Below are 20,315 nucleotides of genomic sequence, written 5' to 3' on the forward strand. Positions count from 1 at the left end.
CTGCAACGCACACAGAAAGAGGCAGAGGTCTCAAATGATTATTTATGTGCAGGAAGGTATCCCTTCCGCACAAGAACAATCCTGTCTGTACTGCAGGCGCTATTGTGCAAGGGTGCCTGTGTTGGCGCTAGCAGCACACCGTGCACCGGTGCAAGGAGAGAGTAGAATGCCTCATATCTTGGTAAATATGGCTCATTCCCGCCCTCTCCCTTGTACTCAGTTCAAGCAAGGTGAATTGCGGCATTGCGTTGTGTGAAAAATGATAAATATAGCTCCATATTTATGAAGCATTCTTAGTGTTGCCCTTGCATCATGGCAAGTGACACACGGACAACGCAAAGTTAACAGTAAGATGTACAAAGCCACGTCAGGGGCGATTTGCGCCATCTCGCGTGGTTTTCGGAAAAAATGTAACTCAGTGCAGTTGCATGAGCGGCATCCCGCTACATTTCTACTTGGAAGGCGTTCCAAGGGCGGAGCGTGGGCGTTGCGTTGTGGCCACCCATGGATGTTGGCGCTTTCCCAGATATACAAAGACATCTAAACCTGGGAATGCGTGAAGTGATGACGCTTTCCCAAGGGAGGCGTAATGAGGAGAAATATGTTTATTTCTCCTCATTATATTCTCTTTCCACATGAGCGGCACTCAGCAGCGCACATAGAAAGAGGAAAACGTCTGAAAGGATTATTTGTGTGCAGGAAGGTATCCCTGTTTCACAAAAACAATCCTGTCTGTAATACGGCCTCCCTAGCACTATTGTGCACCATGGGGCCTGCGTTGGCGCTAGACAGCACACCGTGCACCAGTGCAAGGAGAGAGCAGGAATGATCCATATCTTTGTAAATAGTGAGTATTTCTGCTCCCTCCCTTTCACAAAGGCTTAAGGAGTTTAACCCGATCAACCTTTACTTCTGGTCAGACACAAGGGGGTGACTCTAGAGTCAGCTGTAGTGTCAAAGAGGTGGCCACGCCTACTATGGAAGGCACGTCACTTCCCCCACCAGCCCTGATGGCAGATATTGGCAATACCAGGGGTCTGCATCTCATCAATTCCCTCCTCGAAGCCGCCTCACTGGACTGGATCAATAAATCTGTGGGTTTGGAGATCTGAGGGTCTCTGGAGCAGAGTGACCTGTCTGTAGGCTCTCACCACATGTAGGGCACATTTACTAACCTTTCACGCACTGGAGCGCCCCAAGCAACGCTTCTGCTCTGTGTAATGGACATTTGGGGTCTCGGGTCAGTGATGCTACCAAGGTTTGTGGAGACTGGTCCAGGTTACTGAGTTAACACCGAGGAGGATGAAGAGACAAGACCCTTGTTTACACCACACTCCCTGTGAGAGCAGGACATAGGCTGGGTTTACAGGAGCTTGATTAGATTTTGCATTATAGGGTAACCCTGGCATAGGAATATGGAATTAACAGGGGGAATAACTATGTATATTTTATCAGGTAGTATTTCTCGAATGAATTGTGATAATTGCGTATTGATTTAAAATAGGTTGTCTATGACTTCAAGGTCATTGTAGCTCTGCACTGACATTGTGATGCTTTTGTGTAATCCATTCATCTAGTTACAGTTGACTTTGTCTCTTCGCACCCACTGTTGTCTGTTGTTTTTGGGGTTCAGCCGCAGCGCCTCTAATGTTGTTTCTCTTCTGTGTTTTCTTTCAGCCTGGGTGACGTCTGTCTGGGTGACGTCATTGTTCCAGTGCACAGCGGCGCAGCTGTCAATCACTCCAGATGTGGTGACCGCGGCGGTGGGAGACACCGTCACTCTGTCTCTGCGGTACGAGGGGAGTTTAGAATATGTTGGCTGGTTCAGGGGCGGAGGGACACGCAGAGATGACATCCTCCTCAGTCTCTCTGGCAGCTATCCTCCTTTCTATGGCCCTGAATCCACCGGCCGAGAGACACTGCTCCCGGACGGGTCTCTGCGGATCACAGATGTGCATATGAAACACAGCGGAAACTACACCGTGCGAATTTACGCGGAACCGAGGGGACCACAGGTGGCCACAGCACAGCTCAGAGTGCACGGTAAGGTCAGTCACACCTGTCCTGTCAGTGCTACCTGCCCACACTTGTCTAACTCCAGGAGCTCGGGGTCTTGAGTGACCCTCGGACACTTGTCTTACTCCAGGTGCTCGGGGTCTTGTGTGACCCTCGGACACTTGTCTTACTCCAGGAGCTCGAGGTCTTGTGTGACCCTCAGACACTTGTCTTACTCCAGGAGCTCGGGGTCTTGTGTGACCCTCAAACACTTATCTTACTCCAGGAACTCGGGGTCTTGAGTGACCCTCGGACACTTGTCTTACTCCAGGAGCTCAGGGTCTTGAGTTACCCTCGGACACTTGTCTTACTCCAGGAGCTCGAGGTCTTGTGTGGCCCTCGGACACTTGTCTCACTCCAGGAGGTCGGGGTCTTGTGTGAGCCTCGGACACTTGTCTTACTCCAGGAGCTCTGGGTCTTGTGTGACCCTCGGACACTTGTCTTTCTCCTGGAGCTCGGGTCTTGTGTGACCCTCAGACACCTGTCTTACTCCAGGAGCTCAGGGTCTCGTGTGACCCTCGGACACTTGTCTTACTCCAGGAACTCGGGGTCATGAGTGACCCTCGGACACATGTCTTACTCCAGGAGCTCGGGGTCTATTGTGACACTCGGACACTTGTCTTACTCCAGGAGCTCTGGTCTATTGTGACACTCGGACACTTGTCTCCCTCATGGAGCTCGGGGTCTTGCGTGACCCTCGGACACTTGTCTTACTCCAGGAGCTCGAGGTCTTGTGTGACCCTCGGACACTTGTCTTACTCCAGGTGCTCAGGGTCTTGAGTGACCCTCGGACACTTGCCTTACTCCAGGAGCTCAGGGTCTTGAGTGACCCTCGGACACTTGTCTTTCTCCAGGAGCTCGGGTCTTGTGTGACCCTCAGACACCTGTCTTACTCCAGGAGCTCAGGGTCTTGTGTGTGACCCTTGGACACTTGTCTTACTCCAGGAGCTTGGGGTCTTGTGTGACCCTCGGACACTTGTCTTTCGCCAGGAGCTCGGGGTCTTGTGTGACCCTCGGACACTTGTCTTACTCCTGGAGATCAGGGTCTTGTGTGTGACCCTTGGACACTTGTCTTACTCCAGAACCTTGGGTCTTGTGTGACCCTCAAACACTTGTCTTACTACAGGAGCTCAGGGTCTTGTGTGTGACCCTCGGACACTTGTCTTACTCCAGGAGTTCGGGGTCTTGTGTGTGACCCTCAGATACTTGCCTTACTCCAGGAGCTCGGGGTCTTGTGTGACCCTCGGACACTTGTCTTACTCCAGGAGCTAGGGGTCTTGTGTGACCCTCGGACACTTGTCTTACTCCAGGTACTCGGGGTCTTGTGTGACCCTCGGACACTTGTCTTCCTCCAGGTGCTCGGGGTCTTGTGTGACCCTCGGACACTTGTCTTACTCCAGGAGCTCAGGGTCTTGTGTGACCCTCAGACACTTTTCTTACTCCAGGAGCTCAGGGTCTTGTGTGACCCTCAAACACTTGTCTTACTACAGGAGCTCAGGGTCTTGTGTGTGACCCTCGGACACTTGTCTTACTCCAGGAGTTCGGGATCTTGTGTGTAACCCTCGGACACTTGTCTTACTCCAGGAGCTTGGGGTCTTGTGTGTGACCCTCGGACACTTGTCTTACTCCAGGAGCTCGGGGTCTTGTGTGACCCTCAGACACTTGTCTTACTCCAGGAGCTCAGGGTCTTGTGTGTGACCCTTGGACACTTGTCTTACTCCAGGAGCTCAAGGTCTTGTGTGACCCTCAGACACTTGTCTTACTCCAGGAGCTCAGGGTCGTGTGTGACCCTTGGACACTTGTCTTACTCCAGGAGCTTGGGGTCTTGAGTGACCCTCAGACACTTGTCCTACTCCAGGAGCTCGGTGTCTTGAGTGACCTTCCGACACTTGTCTTACCTCTGGAGTTCAGGGTCTTGTGTGTGACCCTCGGACACTTGTCTTACTCCAGGAGCTCAGGGTCTTGTGCGACCCTCGGACACTTGTCTTTCTCCAGGAGCTCAGGTCTTGTGTGACCCTCGGACACCTGTCTTTCACCAGGAGCTCGGGGTCGTGTGTGACCCTCGGACACTTGTCTTACTCCAGGAGCTCTTGGTCTTGTGTGACCCTCGGACACATGTCTTACTCCTGGAGCTCAGGGTCTTGTGTGTGACCCTTGGACACTTGTCTTACTCCAGGAGCTCGGGGTCTTAAGTGACCCTCGGACACTTGTCTTACTCCAGGAGCTTGAGGTCTTGTGTGACCCTCGGACACTTGTCTTACTCCAGGAGCTCGGGTCTTGAGTGACCCTCGGACACTTGTCTTACTCCAGGAGCTCGGGGTCTTGTGTGACCCTCGGACACTTGTCTTACTCCGGGAGCTCGGGGTCTTGTGTGACCCTCGGACACTTGTCTTACTCCAAGAGCTCGGGGTCTTGTGTGTGATCCCTGGACACTTGTCTTACTCCAGGAGCTTGGGGTCTTGTGTGACCCTCGGACACTTGTCTTACTCCAGGAGCTTGGGGTCTTGTGTGACCCTCAGACACCTGACTTACTCCTGGAGCTCAGGGTCTTGTGTGTGACCCTCAGACACTTGTCTTACTCCAGGAGCTCGGGGTCTTGTGTGACCCTCGGACACTTGTCTTACTCCTGGAGATCAGGGTCTTGTGTGTGACCCTTGGACACTTGTCTTACTCCAGAACCTCGGGTCTTGTGTGACCCTCAAACACTTGTCTTACTACAGGAGCTCAGGGTCTTCTGTGTGACCCTTGGACACTTGTCTTACTCCAGGAGTTCGGGGTCTTGTGTGTGACCCTCAGATACTTGCCTTACTCCAGGAGCTCGGGGTCTTGTGTGACCCTCGGACACTTGTCTTACACCAGGAGCTAGGGGTCTTGTGTGACCCTCGGACACTTGTCTTACTCCAGGTACTCGGGGTCTAGTGTGACCCTCGGACACTTGTCTTACTCCAGGTGCTCGGGGTCTTGTGTGACCCTCGGACACTTGTCTTACTCCAGGAGCTCAGGGTCTTGTGTGACCCTCAGACACTTGTCTTACTCCTGGAGCTCAGGGTCTTGTGTGTGACCCTTGGACACTTGTCTTACTCCAGGAGCTCGGGGTCTTAAGTGACCCTCGGACACTTGTCTTACTCCAGGAGCTTGAGGTCTTGTGTGACCCTCGGACACTTGTCTTACTCCAGGAGCTCGGGTCTTGAGTGACCCTCGGACACTTGTCTTACTCCAGGAGCTCGGATCTTGTGTGACCCTCGGACACTTGTCCTACTCCAGGAGCTCGGGGTCTTGTGTGACCCTCTGACACTTGTCTTACTCCAGGAGCTCGGGGTCTTGTGTGACCCTCGGACACTTGTCTTACTCCGGGAGCTCAGGGTCTTGTGTGACCCTCGGACACTTGTCTTACTCCAGGAGCTCGGGGTCTTGTGTGTGATCCCTGGACACTTGTCTTACTCCAGGATCTTGGGGTCTTGTGTGACCCTCGGACACTTGTCTTTCTCCAGGAGCTCGGGGTCTTGTGTGACCCTCGGACACTTGTCTTACTCCTGGAGATCAGGGTCTTGTGTGTGACCCTTGGACACTTGTCTTACTCCAGAACCTTGAGTCTTGTGTGACCCTCAAACACTTGTCTTACTACAGGAGCTCAGGATCTTGTGTGTGACCCTCGGACACTTGTCTTACTCCAGGAGTTCGGGGTCTTGTGTGTGACCCTTAGATACTTGCCTTACTCCAGGAGCTCGGGGTCTTGTGTGACCCTCGGACACTTGTCTTACTCCAGGAGCTAGGGGTCTTGTGTGACCCTCGGACACTTGTCTTACTCCAGGTACTCGGGGTCTTGTGTGACCCTCGGACACTTGTCTTACTCCAGGTACTCGGGGTCTTGTGTGACCCTCGGACACTTGTCTTACTCCAGGAGCTAGGGGTCTTGTGTGACCCTCGGACACTTGTCTTACTCCAGGTACTCGGGGTCTTGTGTGACCCTCGGACACTTGTCTTCCTCCAGGTGCTCAGGGTCTTGTGTGACCCTCGGACACTTGTCTTACTCCAGGAGCTCAGGGTCTTGTGTGACCCTCAAACACTTGTCTTACTACAGGAGCTCAGGGTCTTGTGTGTGACCCTCGGACACTTGTCTTACTCCAGGAGTTCGGGGTCTTGTGTGTGACCCTCAGATACTTGCCTTACTCCAGGAGCTCGGGGTCTTGTGTGACCCTCGGACACCTGCCTTACTCCAGGAGCTAGGGGTCTTGTGTGACCCTCGGACACTTGTCTTACTCCAGGTACTCAGGGTCTTGTGTGACCCTCGGACACTTGTCTTACTCCAGGTGCTCGGGGTCTTGTGTGACCCTCGGACACTTGTCTTACTCCAGGAGCTCAAGGTCTTGTGTGACCCTCAGACACTTGTCTTACTCCAGGAGCTCAGGGTCGTGTGTGACCCTCGGACACTTGTCTTACTCCAGGAGCTCGGGGTCTTGAGTGACCCTCAGACACTTGTCTTACTCCAGGAGCTCGGTGTCTTGAGTGACCCTCCGACACTTGTCTTACCTCTGGAGCTCAGGGTCTTGTGTGTGACCCTCGGACACTTGTCTTACTCCTGGAGCTCGGGGTCCTGTGTGTGACCCTCGGACACTTGTCTTACTCCAGGAGCTCGGGTCTTGTGTGACCCTCGGACACTTGCCCTACTCCAGGAGCTCGGGGTCTTGTGTGACCCTCGGACACTTGTCTTACTCCAGGAGCTTGGGGTCTTGTGTGACCCTCTGACACTTGTCTTACTCCAAGAGCTCAGGGTCTTGTGTAACCATCGTACACTTGTCTTACTCGAGGAGCTCAGGGTCTTGTGTGTGACCCTCGGACACTTGTCTTACTCGAGGAGCTCGGGGTCTTGTGTGACCCTCGGACACTTGTCTTATTCCAGGAACTGGGGCCTTGTGTGACCCTCGGACACTTGTCTTACTCCAGGTGCTCGGGTCTTGTGTGACCCTCGGCCACTTGTCTTACTCCAGGAGCTCGGGGTCTTGTGTGACTCTCAGACACTTGTCTCACTCCAGGAGCTCGGGGTCTTGTGTGACCCTCAGAGACTTGTCTTACTCCAGGAGCTCAGGGTCTTGTGTGACCCTCGAACACTTGTCTTACTACAGGAGCTCAGGGTCTTGTGTGTGACCCTCAGACACTTGTCTTATTCCAGGAGCTCGGGGTCTTGTGTGAGCCCCGGACACTTGTCTTCCTCCAGGAGCTCGGGTCTTGTGTGACCCTCAGAGACTTGTCTTACTCCAGGAGCTCAGGGTCTTGTGTGACCCTCGAACACTTGTCTTACTACAGGAGCTCAGGGTCTTGTGTGTGACCCTCAGACACTTGTCTTACTCCAGGAGCTCGGGGTCTTGTGTGAGCCCCGGACACTTGTCTTATTCCAGGAGCTCGGGGTCTTGTGTGAGCCCCGGACACTTGTCTTCCTCCAGGAGCTCGGGGTCTTGTGTGACCCTCAGAGACTTGTCTTACTCCAGGAGCTCAGGGTCTTGTGTGACCCTCGAACACTTGTCTTACTACAGGAGCTCAGGGTCTTGTGTGTGACCCTCAGACACTTGTCTTACTCCAGGAGCTCGGGGTCTTGTGTGAGCCCCGGACACTTGTCTTACTCCAGGAGCTTAGGGTCTTGTGCGTGACCATCGGACACTTGCACTTCTCAGGCCTTAGTGATTGTAGCAGGGCCGGCCCTAGGGGCCGATTACGACGTCTGCCCATCATCGCATTGGCATAAGGGACCGCCCACCATAGGTGCGGCAGTCCCACTATACGAATTAGGATGCGCCCGCCACACTGGCGGGTACATCCTGTATTTTTACATTGCGGTGGGCGGCAGTACCCGCCACAATGTAAAAATACATGTTGTGCATTTGAATATACAACGTGACTGGCTTTGTGCGGTTCCTTCCACCTAGTACATGCAAATGCAGGGAGTACCATAGGTACCCCCCCATGTGAAGCACTCCACCCCCCAAAGCCCGGGGACCCGCAATAGGCCCCCAAAGTCATTCTCCACCTATCTTTTGGATCTCCACCAAAAAAGACAGGCATCGTAATGCCCACGGCGGTGCCTGCACGGCACCGCAACAATTCCCCATTGTACCGGGTCCTGCAAGGCGGGTGGAAAAGGAGCGCCTTGCGGGACCACGGCAGAGGGTCTTTCCGTCCGCCGCAGTAACATTTACATTCCCACCGCCATCCTAATTTGGCATTGGGAATTTTAGGGTTGATGTCGCGTGGATCACCATCGTAATCGACCCCTTACTTTTGGGGCGGGGCAGATGGGAGTGCTGTTTTCACGTACATTATGGTTTTAAAAGAACCTGTTGCGGCGTTCCTGGACTCCAGCACCTTTAGGGCAACAATAAAAGTGTCCATATAACTCTGGAGATTGATGAACATGCTGCAGAGATGGTGTTTTCTCTGGTGGAAGTTTTGACGCCTCATAAAGTAGCGCAGAGGGTTAATGTGCCTGCTGCAAAGCAAGTGTACCCTACAGATCACAAAGAGCATATAATGAAAACAGGACCGTGTGTTACTGCTTCCGTCAGAGGCCTCCTTTGTTACTTGCAGTTTATACATTTTAATCCTAACAAAGGGCAGTGAGCTAATAACTGTCATCAAAGAGCTGCATGCAAACTGCAAGGTATAGGTTAGAGGTTATTATTCCGCCCCAGTCTTTCCTAATAATTCTAATGTTGCAAAGAGGGTTCTAATGGGTAGAAATCAATTCTTATTAGTAAAGACAACGCCCAACCATGGTGTTACATTTTAAATACTGAGTGTGTGCATCTCCAGACCAAGCACTGTTACACTATACTGTCTACCAGTAGGGATGACTTGTGACTCCTACACCTTGTAGTCCTCGGTCTTATGTGACATTTCTGATACACTGATTTACATTCAGACTATTGATTGTCTCTGTGTAATGTGTGTGTAATGTAGTTTTCCAACACCCTACGCTGGTGTGACTGGCGCTGTAAAACAAAATAAATGCATCTGAGAGAGAGTGGTTATGGAGACCTAAGGGGCACTGCTAAAGGGCGGTAGTGAGGGAATATATGTAAAAGGAGGTTATTGGAGCGGGGCCAACAAACATTGTCGCACCGGGCACCACCAGCTCGAAAGACGGCCCTGATTATGACCCCGAGGCGGGTACATAGTACTTTCATTTCAGTTTCCTGCCGCTAAAACGGCGATAATTTTAATGAGGTTCCTTGCTAATATGCCCCCTAGTTCCAGTCTGGGAGCAAGAGGGAGACCCAGATGGATGTAAAGATAATCTTACAGAGGGCTTAGCACCCCTTCCATAAGGAGGGCCACACCATGGGTCTGTATTACACGCTTCCAATAACATTCGTTAAAGATCACAGCATTAAAGACAGTTGTGCTCGGCCTTGGGTTAACCGGAAATATATAATGAAGTAAGTAGAATATTGTGCATTTCTAAGAGAGTTCCACAAACCTTGACAACATTCAAAACATACTTAATGGAGGAGGTTTGGGTCATTGCATCTAAATAAATGAGAATTATTGGAAGAATTTGGGGTTTCTTCATTTAAGTATTTGAGAGAGAATTAATGCTAAATTTTGATTTTTAGATTCTTATTTCAGTTTTATGTAGGGCACTCGTGGCCCAAGGGCATTGCTGCGTTTCCCATCAGCACCAGATTACATTGAACATTTATTTAAGGATGGAAGTTTAACAGAGGTCCCAGAGTCACAGGATGTGGAGGTAAGGCTGGGACTCAGGTCCGGACTGGGAACCCAAACCGGCCCTGGGGGGGGGGGGGATTGGGGGTGCGACCGCGCTCTTTGTCAGGGCCGGTTTTCACCCGATTTTGTTACAGGGCGTTGCTGCAAAAACGGTCCTGTAACAAAAACGGCCTCCAGGGGCCCAAAACCGGCCCCCACCCGGGGCCCGCAACGGCCAGTCCGGGCCTGCTGGGGCTTGAACCTGCTTCTCCACTTCCAAGGTCGGCCACCCTGGGGTTCGCACAAGGCTGTCTCCTGTTTACTTAGACATCCTTCCTGAATATGGTCCGCAAGGGTGATTGACTGAGGTGGAGAGGCACAGTGTTCCAGGCCTTGAGATCCTTCCTGAATATGGTCAGTGTTGGTGATTGACTGAGGTGGGGAGGCACAGTGTTCCAGGCCTTGAGATCCTTCCTGAATATGGTCCGCAAGGGTGATTGACTGAGGTGGAGAGGCACAGTGTTCCAGGCCTTGAGATCCTTCCTGAATATGGTCAGTGTTGGTGATTGACTGAGGTGGGGAGGCACAGTGTTCCAGGCCTTGAGATCCTTCCTGAATATGGTCCGCAAGGGTGATTGACTGAGGTGGAGAGGCACAGTGTTCCAGGCCTTGAGATCCTTCCTGAATATGGTCAGTGTTGGTGATTGACTGAGGTGGAGAGGCACAGTGTTCCAGGTCTTGAGATCCTTCCTGAATATGGTCAGTGAGGGTGATTGATTGAGGTGGGGAGGCACAGTTTGCCAGGTCTGGAGATCATTCCTGAATATGGTCAGCGAGGGTGATTGACTGAGGTGGAGAGGCACAGTGTTCCAGGTCCTGAGATCCTTCCTGAATATGGTCAGCGAGGGTGATTGACCAAGGTGGAGAGGCACAGTGTTTCGGGTTTTGAGATCCTTCCTGAATATTGTCCGCGAGGGTGATTGACTGAGGTTGAGAGGCACAGTGTTTCAGTCTTGAGATCCTTCCTGAATATGGTCAGCGAGGGTGATTGACTGAGGTGGAGGCACAGTGTTCCAGGTCTTGAGATCCTTCCTGAATATGGTCAGCGAGGGTGATTGACTGAGGTTGAGAGGCACAGTGTTCCAGGCCTTGAGATCCTTCCTGAATATGGTCCGCGAGGGTGATTGACTGAGGTTGAGAGGCACAGTCTTCCAGGCCTTGAGATACTTCCTGAATATGGTCCGCGAGGGTGATTGACTGAGGTGGAGAGGCACAGTGTTCCAGGACTTGAGGTAGGAGAAGGATCTTACTCCAGGTCTGGCCTTGTGGATCTGTGGGACGGAGGCCAGGGCAAGTTGGGCGGAGCAAAGCTGTCAGGCGGGTGCCTGGAAAGATAGGTGGCGGTTCAGATATGCTGGTCCTGCGTCATAGAGTTTTGTGGGCATGTGTGAGGATTGAAGGTGATTCTCTTAATGACTGGGAGCCAGTGGAGTCTGGTTGAGGCGTTTTGGACGTCCTGAAGTTTCCTGATCCTTTTCTGGGTGATGTCGGCATAGAGTGCATTGCCGTATTCTAGTCTGCTGGTGGTCCATCTGAATGTCTTTCAGAATAGGTGAAGCGTTTGGAAAGAGGATGAGGTTATGGTGTTGATCTGGTGGTGCATTGAGAGTAAGGAGTCCAGTATGATGCAGAGGGTGCGTGCAAGGTCCATGGTGGTGGGTCACCAAGAGCTTTTCCCAGGCTGAGGGGGTGGATCCTAGGATGAGTACTTTGGTCTTGTCCGAGTTGAGCTTGAGGCAACTATCTTTCATCCAGGTGGCCACAGCCTACATCCTGCTGTGGAAGTTGGTTCTCGCTGTTGTATGTTTGTTGGTGAGGGAAAGGATCAGCTCTGTGTCATCGGCGTAAGGGAGGATTTTGGGTCCGTGGTTTCTTACGATGGTCGCGAGAGGGGCCATGTAGATGTTAAAGAGGGTGGGGCTTTACCCGTAGCACTAAGTCGATGATGTATGTATTAGTGAGTTAAACCTATATACTCGCTATTCTCCTCCGCCTGACAGTGGCCTTGAAAAGCATAGAAGATTGCATTCTTCTTGAAGCCCTAAAGAGCGATCATTCCTAAATTCTTTACGCAGACAAATCACCCTTACTCAGTCTCTCTGTCACAAGGGGTCCCTTAAGGCCCCACTCTTCCCCTAGCCCTGATTAACCTTTCTTTGTATGGCTGCTCGTGATCCCTTGTCCCCGTTTTGATTGCGCCAGCTTATTCTCCGGCTGTTTACTATTGGCCATTTGAGTTCCAGCACTGTCTATTTGATTATTGAAGTGGGTCATTAGGAATTTCACCCAATTTTCTTCCGAAATATTTGACCCTATACCCTTATGGTGTGGATGAATAATCCCATTCACAGTCTTCCTGAAGGGGGCGCTGTTGTTGCTTTTTGTATCGTATAGAAGTTTTGCCCACACCTCATTCTCAAGCTCCCTGTTGATGTTCCATTTCAGACTCTTTAATTTTGCCCTTTGCTCATTCAAGGAGGCTTGTGCAGTGGCGTTCCCTGGGAGTCTTCTCAGCTTGCGCAGAGTTGCATTTATTTATTTTTTGGAGTGTTTCTGCTGTTGTTTTTGGACCTTCAAGATTTTATTTTCCTTCCAGGCTTTCTGGTAGTTACTTTTTTTGATACTAGTTACTGCATGTCGGTCTAGAAACTTGGCTGTGAACTGTTTCCAATGGTCTATTTTGTCTTTGAGGCTGATTGTTAGTGAGTTAAAGAGTTGGATTGCTGCTTCCGCCTTAGAATTTGTGTTATTTATTGTACATTTTATCCTTCTTAGGTTGGACGTAGAAATACACCCCAGGGTTGCATCCGTGCTGACTGGTCTTACTGCAGTTGCTGTTATTTGGAGTTCTTGGGGTCAATGGTCGCTGTCACCCGTATCTCCCATTCTATATCCAGTAATGTATGGGAAGAGTGCAAGACTTACAAAGGTGTAGTCCAATATAGAGCTTGTTGTAGGGGAATAGTAAGAGTCAACTGGTGGAGTGTCATCCGGGAATCTTCCATTCAAGGCTCGAAGATTTAGATGTTCTAGATCTGCAAGTTGGCGATTATTGCAGTACTTCTTCCTTCAATGCGGTGGGTGACTTTGTATAGAGATATTGTGGATACTGTTTTGCATAGTCACCTCCTCTCCTTGTGAAGAACCTATAAGATACTAGTTTAGATCCCCTGTCAAGATGAAGATTGGGTTTTCCATTGCTGTAGCAAGCTTTGCTGCTTGATTTGCAAGTGCTATAGAGTCTTTCCCTTTGCGTTTAGGGTGGGCATACGAGTTGATCAGGCACACCTCCATTTCTTCGCCCTCTGGGAGGATTGTTACTCTGACTGCTATTGTTGCATTTGACGTTGAGTCCATAAGAGTTGATGAAGGTTTGCTTGTTGTAGAGACGTAGGTTGCCAACCCACTAGAGCAGTAGCCAAATCTGCCCATCCTTATTGCTGAAGTTCCAAAGCAAGTGTAGCCCTCAATGTGCTGAGGAGCCAAGAGCCAGGTTTCCTGTAGGAAGATTATGTAGAAAGTTGTTACATACTGCAGGAAATCTGGATCCTCGATTTTCGTAGCTAAGCTGTTAATGTTCCTTGAACATAGTCTGAGAGGGGACTCAATTGCTATTTTGTGGTTTCTATCTCTTCAATCTCGTCAATGCTCCTCAGTGCCTAAGGTGATAGTGCGCGATACTGATTCCTTGTTCAGACCTTCTTGTTCTGGCAACTGCCCGAGGAGCTGTTTTTTGTTGGTCCCGACCAGAGTTTGTGCTCTGTTGACGGGATCTTCCCCGCGCTCCTCTAAGTACGCAGTTCTGATGTGATTGACATGTATTTGGTTCTGAGGTTGCGTTGCTTAGTAATGGCGATGGATAGGATGGTATTTGGAAGGGGGCGATTTTAATGCCCCAGCTTTGAAAAATGTCTGATTCGGCTAAAATTGCCTCTGTAGTTTCACTTGTGTGCCACGTTCTTTTTGTTGGATCTGGACATAGAGGGTTGGTGGAATGTATGAACTCTATGGAGAGTAGATCCATAGACCTTATGTCAGCAAGTAAAGGTATTGACGCCGTTAGTCTTAGGATGTTGCTTCAGTTTAGTATGTCTTGAAAACCCTTGGAGGTGTATAGGAGATAGAATACAATAGCCTCTGGTGCCTGGTGAGTTCTTTGTTTTACTGGCAGCAATGGGATTACTGTGTCGGGCAGTTCGGGTCGAAGTATGCTGCTGAATATTTCTTTGGACTGGGTTTCCAGTTTAGTACTTGATGCATCTGCCGTGGCATTTCTGGTGGTGGGCTTCTGTTTGCTTGATGTAGGGGAGGTTTGTTTTCAAACTTGCCCCGTGCTGTGTCCCTCCGTCTAGGAACCTCAAAATGGAGCTGCTGTTAAGCAGTGTAACAGGCCCTTTAGGTTCTTTAAGCGATGGCTCCTGGTTTGGCCCAACTAGCCAGTCTGACATTCTGCCGAATTCCCTTCTTGGCCTATTGTTTGGGCTCGTGTTGGTATTTTTATCGTTTGTATAAGTTAGCTTTTGGGCCTTGGCGTTCCACTATTCTCCCCTTGTTTCTTGGGGGTGTGCAGATTTGTTATGTGGAACCATTGAGTCTTTCCTCATATCCTTGCATTGATTTTGCTGATTTTTGCGGCCTCTGTCCAGGTTTGTTGTTATAGGGGTGATAATGGTATCTTGTTTATTCGCTTCTTTTATTTCCATAAGAGCCCTAGGTGAGGCTCTCTGTCTGTTGTCATTACAATTTTCACCATGGGCCCTAATTACCGAAGCCTGATGTGGGGCTTCTTCTTGATCCGTGGGATGTTTGGAGACAGTTGTATTTGTTTTGCAGAGCTTCCATCAACTGTGTTAGGGCCCGATTCACAGAATGAGCTTAAGACTAAATCCTAAACTTACTACTATTTGATATTCACAGAATGCACTTACTACTTTCGGGATTCACAGAGTGAACTTACTACTTTCGGGATTCACAGAGTGAACGTACTTCTTTCGGTATTCACAGAATAGATTTAAGACTACTAACTTTACGTCCGCACTCGGGCCGTAAATTCCAGCCCGGAGGCGGACTTTCCGGCCCAGAGGCAAAGCTTCCGGCTTGGGGGCGGAGCTTGCGGCCCGGAGGTGGAGCTTGCGGCCCGGAGGTGGAGCTTGCGGCTTGGAGGCGGAGCTTCCGGCTCAGAGGTGGGGATTTAGCCATGGCTGAAATCTCCACCTCTGGGCCGCAAGCTCCACCTCCGGGCTGGAAGCTCCACCTCTGGGCTGCAAGCTCCACCCCCAAGCCAGTAGCTCCGCCTCCGGGCCGGAAACCCCACCTCCGGGTCGGAATTTCCGGCCCGAGTGCAGACCTAAAGTAGTAATTACATTCTGTGAATACCAAATAGTAGTAAGTTTAGGATTTAGTCTTAAATTCATTCTGTGAATCGGGCCCTTAGTGTCTCATTTGTTGGCTGGGTCTGAGAATATAGGAAAGTTAGCTGTAGCATTTGTATTAAGCTTTTGATTGCTCCCCTTCCTTTTCAGTTGGCGGCGTTGCTTTGCATTAAGTTTTGGAGATCCTCTGTTTTCAGGACCACCCTTTTTTTTGTATCCACCTTGACGTTGCCTCTGTGGATATTGCTGGTTATTTGATCATTGATTGGTCCCTCCAAGGTGGTGAAATCGCTCTGGCTTTTTGTCGATTTCCTTGCTGTTACACTTTTGATATCCTTCACCAGGCTGCTTAAAATTGAAGGCAAGGCAGATAGTTTGCCAATGACCTGGTCGCAATTGCATCTCAGTTGACAGCTGGATTGTGCTCTTGTTATTGGGCCATTCAAATTTCCCAATCTCTTGTCAATACCGGCAGTCAATACTGCCAGTGTATTCAGTAGTGTTAGTTGGATCTCCATTTTATCAGATTGAAATTGTAGTGTGTTAACAGCCAGTTGTATTGGGTTTAGCAGGGACGCCGGTATTTTGTTCGTTTGTTTGCGCAAGCTTTTCTTCACAATTTTTTGGTTGTTCCGTAGGGTGAACATTCCCAGAGGATTCTGTGATGATATCCTCCCTTTGATCCAGTACCTGATCCTGTTTTTGTTTGTGACCTGGTGAATAGGTTGCGAGCATGTCTTCCCATTCTTGTGTGTTCAAATAGGACAAAAACACCCTCCCCTCTTCTTTCTGATTTAATTCCTGTGGGCATGCTCCCACTCCCGTTCCTCTATTTTGTATCTGTGGACGCCCCTGGTCAAGGGGTGATTTAGTTGTAGGTGAGAGTATATTTTTGTTTGAAATATCCATTCTTTTAATAGGGGTGCTGTGGTCCTGAGCCAGACGTTGTTTCTGAGGCTAGCATCAGTTTTGCTGACTTGTTCAGTGCCTGTTCTCCTTGTAGCTTCATTAGTGTCACCCGTCGCATTTGTTGTTTTGCTTTCCCAGTCCTCGACCCTTGCATCTGATTGTGATAGTGGTATGGAGGTCTCTTGAAGCATGTATTCCACGGTAGGGATGTCTTGAGGTCCGCACTGTTGTCTGATTTTTGTAGGGGAAGATCCCAAGTTCCCAGGCGCACCTGCGTGAGGTGCAGTTTCTGGCATTTGCGCCCCTGGCGGTTGTAGCATGGTTCGGAGTTGATGGATCTGTTGGTCTGGAGCCCTGTCTTCGTTGTTGTATTCTTTAGGTGCTGCGCTTTGGGTGGGATCTTGGGTCTATAAAGGTAGCAGCGGAGGTTGCAAACCTTTAAAAGTTATGGTGCTTGAAAAGAGGGCTGACCCAGGGTCCCTTAGAAAGTTAAATTTCATATATATCTGAGGCTGGCTGGAGCATATAGCTCTACTCGGTCCTGTACGTGCTATCATCTCGCACTGTCGCTGATCTCTTGTGGCTACATTTGTGACTAGTTTTAGTTCTGCACTTTGCTCCACTCCGTGATATTTTTTCTTCCCTTTTCTGCCCTTTGTTTTGAGTGGCAATACCTCTCTTGTGTTGCCTGACCTCATTTGGGCTGTGTGCAGCAGGTCAGCAGAATGCTAGTCGCTGCCCCCCTCTGCTGCCACTCCTCTGCTATCGCTCACGTGCTGGCATGCTCAATTCGATTTGCTGCGGGAGCTATACTGTACTCAGCCAGACTTTATTGTCTTTTTGTCCTTTTTGGTTTTCAGCCTTTTGGTCTGTTTGGCTAATTGATGCTTGGTGCTTGATGTTAGGTACTTTGTTTGCTGCTTTGGTGCTTTCCTTTGTTAGACCCGCCGTTGGCGCCCCGCCCCCGCCCCCAGGCCTGATGCCTCTAGCGGGGTAATGAAATGTAGGCGCTGAGAGTGGGTGCTGAAGAGTGTTAGTGAGGCCCCCAGTCCCAGTACAAGCCCCAGGCCCACTGGGGGGAAAGACTGGTGCGGCTGAGATGGAGCTCCACGTGGCCCCCCTATGCTACCCCCTGCCCGCCCTGAGCACCGCGGGGTCAGGTGTAGTTCTTATACCCGGGGGTGCACTTTTGGCCCTCGCCACGGGGTGCTCGGGTGCTCAGGACTGAGGGAAGTAATAAGATGAAGCAGGTCTGGAGAAAGAGAACAGGGGAGCAGGGAGCAGGTAAAGAGCACAGCTGCAGCCCAACCTGCTTAACCTGTCTCGACCCGCTGGCCCTCCTGATGCCGTTCCATTCTCTGTCCTTGCCGGTGGCACAGATCACGCAGAGCCGGACCCCCGCTCACCTGCTCACCAGCTCATGCAGCTCTCACAGGCTCACTCCGGTACCACGCTCTTGCCACTGTGCTCCGTGCTCCAGCAGTAGAGCAGTAGAGGTGCGGGGCAAGAAATGTGAGTGCCTGGAAGCCTTATAGCAACAAGTAGGGGGAAGGATCTGTTACGATCCAGTGGGGCTAATGTTACCATTCACTGGAAGAAGGAATGGAAGGTCCAGCCGCAGTCGTAGCCCAAAGGATCAGACAACAAAGTGATGACGGGGCTGTTCCTAAAAGAAAAGGGGGTGGGGGGTGGGGGGGGAAGGAGAGGTGTAGGTCACTAGGGGAGGGGTTGGTGTTCAATTGGACAACCACCCCTGGGTATCCAATGTGTTGGATATAATGGCCTCACACACCCTTGCGAGTGTCATGCTTCATCATAGGCAATGCTCCTCGTCGGGCAGGCGGTGCAATGCCTAACGGGCTCACCTCAAAGAGGGGCTCTTTATCGGAGATCTTTTATCCAACTGCCTTATGGTGAAGTGCGGGTAAGGGGCCAGGAAAGAGTAGAAAGTGTGGGTGAGGGTAAAATGTGGCATGAGGTACCGGAAACAATTTTATTCTGGTGGTCCTCTGCCACAAGTAAAATCAGAGATAGCCGGTACTCGTGGGAACTATTGTTTCCCAGGGTAAACCGGAGCTATAAGTGCAAAAGGTGTGGTCGACATGTTTCTCGCATATAGTTCGTTGACTGCGATTCTTCAGGACCTATTAGGGAACTACTATCTACTAAACATGATCTAGTAAGTATCAGTTTAAACAAAACACTTGGGTTGTACTACCTGCCTGACACTGTTCCTACCTAGAATTGTGGGAGACAAAAAAGAAAACAGCAGGTAAGTAACAACAAGTGATAATATAGTGACCAAAGGTACACTGTGCATGAATGTGAACACACTGTGAGGAGTGGCATACTAGTGGGAAAGGTGACTAGTATGTGAATAAAAGCAATTAAAACCAAAAAACAGCAATTATCCATTAGACTGTATTATCTAACCTTGGTATAGGTGTCGCTGTTACTCACCTAGTGGTTAGGGTCAATGGGTGTCAACAGTACCCGGCGGATCTAGCATCAGGCGTGAAATCAAAGAGTTTGGGCTGGGGAGGGAAGCCAGTGCAGATCAGTAACGCATAATACATGGTGGGTATGCAGGATATAAATTGACTCATCCCGCCTTGTTGGAATGGGAAACGCGTAATCACCAGGAGTATAGTTACATGCTCCTCATGGATGGGGATCCTCAACTTGTATGGATAACCGTGAACCAGGTTAAGTTAAACCCAGGGGGTACAATGGGTGTTATGATATATCCCACCTATGGCGCTGTTCGGGGGTAGCAGTCAATAAGCCTTGGCAGGTCTCAAATAGCTTTGCTGGAATGGTCTGGGTAGAGTGCAGAGAGTAGCAGCACGGCGTCCTCCTAGTGCCCACCCGCTTGCATCAACCGGTGCTCGGGCTCTCTGGAGCTCTGCAAAACCTGGACTGGAATACGGCAGCAGTAGCAGGACTAGGATAGTGATATGGGCTTTCTTCATCAATAGACTGGAGACTATGTCTGTAAATCCATCTAAAAACTCCACCTCGGGCCCAGGGGGCCTGTGCATTAGCAGCCCCAAGAAGCTGTGGGTTGGTGAGAAAGTAATGGTAAATTGACCACATTCACAGTCCCTGAGAGGGAGATGTTGGAGAACAAATTTAAACTCCTCTGTAATCACAATCGCTAGTCCTCCTCCTCCTCTTACCTTACAAATATGGTCTGGTCTATGAATATGGAACCCTGGGGGCCGGCCATCAGAATGTCTGGGGCTGAGTTATCATTAAGCCAGGTTTCAGTAATGAACAGAGCGTCAAAACTGCCCCCTCCAAAAGCAGATGAATTTGAATTTTATGTCTGGGGAGCGAGTGACAGTTGATAAGGGCAAGGCTCAGGGAGGGTTTTTCTGGTTGGCACTTTGGTCCATCTAAATTACTTTGCCCCTGATATTTATTGTATGTTTGCAGAGCTTGCATACCTGTAATCCCTCGACATGTGTTTCCAGTAGCCCCTCCGTCCCTGCATGGCGTCGTAGCTTGTCCAAGCGATAGAAGCTGCACCTTTGAGTAATGTATTCTCTGTAATTGGGCAGGGTCCCTAGGCCCGGTCGGGCGCAGATGAGCACAGATGGGCTTGCCTTTGGCGTGCCAGCTTTGCAGCTGACCATTTAAAGCGTCAGAGGTCTGAACACTCGACCGCTGACCTCTGGCTCCACACACAGCTCTATGGTAGAGAGGGTTAATACTACCTCTCTACCACGCTTCCTAATAATGCTCTATGATTTCCAGGCAATTCGGCTATGGCACTGTGCTTACTGCAGGAGCTGGTCTCCTCCCAGGTAAATGCCACAAAACAATAGGTAGGATCCCCCCAAAACACAATAAGGCACAAGAATTAAAATTAATAAAAGATTACATTTGAAAAGGAGTATACGAGGGCACTTACAATGTCTAAGAATGGCCTTAGACACTGTAGGGGTACAGGGTTCATGCACCTGTGCCCTCACCACTGGTATAGTGCACCCAGCTAGAGGGGTGACTGATCTATGCCAGGGCAGTGGGTTGTCAGCATGGCACACAGGGATGTTTGCCATGTCGACTCTTTACTTTGTTCTGTGCCAAAATACACAGTCTGCAAAGGCAGTGTGTGAGTGTAAAGGTAATGGGCCTCTAAGCGTGGCACCATAAGCATGGCACAATAAGTGCTGCAGTCCTTAGCGTCCTTCCCTGGCAACAGTGCCCTGGGTA

The 20,315-nt window shown here is 50.3% G+C and overlaps 1 protein-coding gene across 1 annotated transcript in view; it reads left to right on the top strand.

Annotated features, from left to right (window-relative positions):
* The window catches only part of LOC147706593 (uncharacterized), a 108,620-nt gene that overhangs the window by 39,365 nt on the left and 48,940 nt on the right, over positions 1–20,315 (top strand). Inside the window, exon 2 of the mRNA XM_086933084.1 lies at positions 1,678–2,043. Within this exon, the coding sequence (XP_086789210.1) occupies positions 1,678–2,043 (366 nt within the window). The remainder of the gene's footprint in view (positions 1–1,677; positions 2,044–20,315) is intronic.

Source organism: Lissotriton vulgaris, chromosome 7, assembly GCF_964263255.1.
Source record: "Lissotriton vulgaris chromosome 7, aLisVul1.2, whole genome shotgun sequence".
Classification (NCBI taxonomy): domain Eukaryota; kingdom Metazoa; phylum Chordata; class Amphibia; order Caudata; family Salamandridae; genus Lissotriton; species Lissotriton vulgaris.